This window comes from Medicago sativa, chromosome 6 (genome assembly GCF_051527215.1).
Source record: "Medicago sativa cultivar Bolivia chromosome 6, Bolivia_mono, whole genome shotgun sequence".
Lineage (NCBI taxonomy): Eukaryota > Viridiplantae > Streptophyta > Magnoliopsida > Fabales > Fabaceae > Medicago > Medicago sativa.
Window position 1 is genome coordinate 10,977,686 of NC_140754.1, and position 4,491 is coordinate 10,982,176.

Consider the following 4,491-nt stretch of genomic DNA (forward strand, 5'->3'; position numbering starts at 1 on the left):
AATATATACCGTTATGGTCTCAACTTCTGATACAAATGTTGTCTTAAGAATAAAACTATAAAAGTCTAAACATAGTTTATTTATAGGATTGAATGTTGTTGTTACCTCTCTGGCTAAACTAAAAATATAACCGTTTAGTTGTTTTTGTATTTGACTCATAACAACATTTAAGTATATAAGATAAGAAACTCAAATCATTATTATACTTATACGACTATTGAATCATTTTCCTTCCTATATCTTTGAATTTGAATTCTCATATATAAATATCTTTGAGAACTTAGTGTTGTGAAGGAAAATGAATAGTAATATAACAAGAGAACCAGGCTTATATGTCTCAGTTACACAGATAGATAAAACAACCTTCAATGTTTGTTCTGTGGCTCCACCAAATATTGTTTCAGATGGAATATGGGGTGGCCCAAGTAGAAGGAATCCAATGAAGTCTGCACTTCCTGTGTTTGAGATGCAGCTTCTTGTGATTTTTACTATGACACAAATCTGCAATTTCTTCCTAAAACGTTTGCATTTCCCTGCATTTATTGCACCAATGCTGGTAAGTGCTATTCTTTTACTTGATTTTTTTTTTTTGCATACATGTGTTCTTTCTCATGCTGGAGGTTTCCCAGGGTGCCAACCTAGTTGGGATGTCGGTGTTTCCTCTTGATGTCTGTCCTTTCTCCCTGCTTAGCAAAAAATAAATCTTGTTAATTATGACTTTTTTCTTAAGATACACCAATGACATGTCTTTAATAGATTCATATAGGTTGTAATATGCCTGACAAAATTGTATCCATCTGCAGGTTGGCCTAATTCTAGGCCCTTCAATTCAACATGCGGAATTTGACGAATACAAGAAGTTGTTGTTTCCATATGGAAGTCAAGACATACTTGCAACAATATCATTAATTGGTTATGTGCTTTACATCTTTACCATTGGTGTGCAAATGGATTTGAGCATGGTAACCAGAACAGGACACAAGGTTTGGACCATTGCAATCATGGGATTTGTCGTGCCTATATTGTTTAGTTTTGTGCCTCAATTGGTGGTGTTAGTAGAAAAAAATTATGGAGTCGGAGATGTGAATAAAGAACATTTGATTATAGATATTTATAGGGTGGCAAGAATACATAGCTCGGTTGCATTCGCAGTCACTGCTACGCTCCTCAATGAACTTAAAATTCTTAACTCCGAACTCGGAAGATTGGCATTATCATCAGCAATGGTGACTTCCGTCCTAGGACTGTCTCTTCAATGTATTGGTAATGTCCTGGACCAACAAGACTTACACATAAGGATAATCCATGGGATGTCATTGCTTGCTTTATTTATCTTTGCTCCATTAATTGTTCGGCAATTAATGTTTTGGATCATCAGACATACTAAAGAAGGAAGACCTGTGGATGATGGTTACATCTACGGTATCATTGTAATGGTATTAGGTTTAGGTTGGTTTGCAGGTTACATAAACCAAGAGTTTGCAGTAGGTGCATATGTTTTGGGGTTTGCTGTGCCAGAAGGACCTCCATTAGGATCTGCATTGGTTAGGAAGCTTGAATTCTTTGGGACAAGTTTGTTTCTGCCAATATTTATGACTTGTTGTGTGATGAAGGCAGATTTGTCTTTGCCATATACATTAAATGCATCTGTTGGTTTTGGTATCTTCATTTGCTTTACACACATTGTCAAAGTAATAGCATACCTTATACCTTGCCTCATTTGCAAAATCCCCTTCAAAGATGCCTTGACTCTTGCCCTCATTTTGAATGCCAAAGGAGAAGTGGATCTTGCAAAACTTTCATTTTCATATGATGACCAGGTACTACTATAATTACTTACCCCTTAATTTCCTTTCAATAAGGTTCGGCAAACAACTTAACTAAGCATTTATAGCATAATCATTTATCATATAAGTGCTTATGTATAAGCTATTTCAGTAACAAAAGATAAAATAAAGCCAAATAGTTTTCATATAAACTATAAGTTGTTTTCATAAGCTATCATGGTGAGCCTACGAAAATTAGCTGAAAATAGTTTAAGAACATGTCATAAACCGTTTTAATAACCTATCTCAAGCATTCTCATAAGTGGTTATGCAAGTACATAAACTAAAATAAGTTAATCCAAAGAAACTATAAAACCATAATCTTTTCTGCTTAAACTATTAGTCTATAATAACTATAATCATATTTAAAAATTTCATTTGTGTATATGCATGGAATGCAGCCTTTTGCTGGCCAAATTTATTCAGTGAATGTAATCAGCATAATGGTCGTAGCTTGCGTAGTAAAATGGTCAGTGAAGATATTGTATGATCCATCAAGAAAATATGCCGGCTACCAAAAAAGGAACATCGTGAGTTTAAAACCCGACGCAGAACTGAGACTACTTGCTTGCATTCACAAACAATACAACATATCAGCTATAACAGACGCCCTTGACGTTTTTTCTCCAACAACAGAAAAACCTATCATTGTGGATGCATTGCATCTTATTGAGCTAGTTGGAAGGTCATCTCCAATTTTCATCTCCCATCGACTTCAAAAAACAGTTTCAGGTTCTCACAAGTCTTACTCAGATGATGTCATTCTTGCTTTAGATCTCTATGAGCATGACAACTATGGTGGAGTAACCGCACACACTTACACCGCCATATCTCCACCGACCCTTATGTATGAAGATGTTTGCCAACTTGCATTGGACAAAGTTGCGTCTATCATAATTCTTCCATTTCATAGAAGATGGACTATTGATGGTGCCATTGAATCTGATGACAAGAACATAAGGTCCTTAAACTGCAAGGTACTGGAAATAGCTCCATGCTCAATAGGAATTCTCGTGAGTCGATCTTCCTTAAAAAACAATTCATCCATTAAGCTAGCCATGATTTATCTTGGTGGAAGAGACGACAGAGAAGCTTTGTGCTTAGCTAAAAGAGCGATAAGGAACCCGGGGATCAACTTGGTTGTGTACCACCTTACATCTGAGGATGATCACAGGTCAAACTTGGAGTATCTACTTGATAATGAGGCACTCGAAGAAGTAAAGAAACTACCACATTATGGCTCGAATAATCTTTGTTATCAAAAATTGATTGTAAATGATAGTCCAGGGACATCAACTGTTCTTCGCGATATAGCGAATGAACATGACTTTTTTATTGTTGGAAGAACACATGAATCAGACTTGCCTCTGATAGAAGGACTAACAAAATGGACTGAATTTTCAGAGTTAGGTGTCATTGGTGATTTGCTTGCTTCACCAGATCTTGGGAGCAGAGCTGGTATTTTGGTAGTGCAACAACAAGTCAAAGATAAACAAATAGCTAGTGGGTGGAAGCCGATATAAAGAACAAAAAACCAAAGAAATATAATGTACAAGACAACAAAGATGGAAAAATACTAGAGAAATAGAAAGATAGAACATGATTGTTTCAGTACATGTTATTGATGTGCGGATTAGGCAAGTGTACCAAATCATTTACCAAGTAATAAAGTGATAATTAGAGTATCGTATCCACATGGATTGTCGTTTCGTACAAACAATACGCGTTACTTATTTTTGGTTGTTTGACGATATAAAAGTTAAGGATTAGAAAGGTTGCAATTTTTATCTGTCTGTAACAGAGCAGTTTACTTGTTTTTGGTTGCATAAAAGTAAGCAGCGGTTATGCTTCTTCGAATCCCCCTTATTTATACTGTTGGATATTAAATAACAGTAATGTCGCGTATTTGTCTTAGATAGATTATACAAGTGATAAGGTCGTTGGGACGTGACCTACCTAGAAGGTTGGAAGTTGGACCTGCTGATCACATGGAGATCCTTACGTGTGGGGTCTATAAATCTCGGTTAACTAGGTATATCCCTCCTAAGTCTGGTTGCACCTGCTGATCACACAGTGATCCTTACGTGTGGGGCCTTACCGTCTCTAAGGTAATTGAAAACATAAACTTAAATTGGTGTTCCAGGTTTTCACAAGGCAATGAAGGCCAAGGTTCCATTAGTTCAGCCCATCTATGAATCTTAAGACACTCATAGCACACTCTCTCTCACTTACTTAATAGTTCTACAAATGGGCAGCCCTAATCTACGTCTACCTTACTAAGGGTTTAAGAGAATGGTTTTTTTTCTAGGTTTATTCCCCGGAGTCGCTTGTTTCCTCAATTAATAACCAGTTACATCATAGGTTCAGCAGAGTTACTACTTAGTCTTAGTAATTTAACCTCTTAAGTACTTACTACTAGGGTCAACTCTCTTTTGGTAACTTTCGCCAGTTATAATGCTATAAATATCAAGATATAAGCAGCAAGTTAGTATTAACAATATTAAGCCCTGTCATAACCTAAGTACCTAATCTAAGGTTACACTCATTTGAAATAAATCATATAAAACTAAATAGCGAACAAAAGATAAATAATATATATCGACATTAAATTAAATAAATATATAAAAAAATAAACAGAGGTTCATCTTAGAACTCTAACCTAAAA

At 35.7% G+C, this 4,491-nt stretch overlaps 1 protein-coding gene across 1 annotated transcript; it reads left to right on the forward strand.

The window, feature by feature from the left end:
- The first annotated feature begins 298 nt into the window (after positions 1–298).
- LOC146912781 (cation/H(+) antiporter 4-like) lies at positions 299–3,520 on the forward strand. Its single transcript, XM_085722262.1, has 3 exons — positions 299–556; positions 804–1,820; positions 2,228–3,520. Exons 1-3 carry the CDS (start codon positions 299–301, stop codon positions 3,347–3,349), a joined length of 2,397 nt encoding a protein of 798 aa, XP_085578388.1. The 3' UTR covers positions 3,350–3,520.
- The last annotated feature ends 971 nt before the right edge of the window (positions 3,521–4,491 follow it).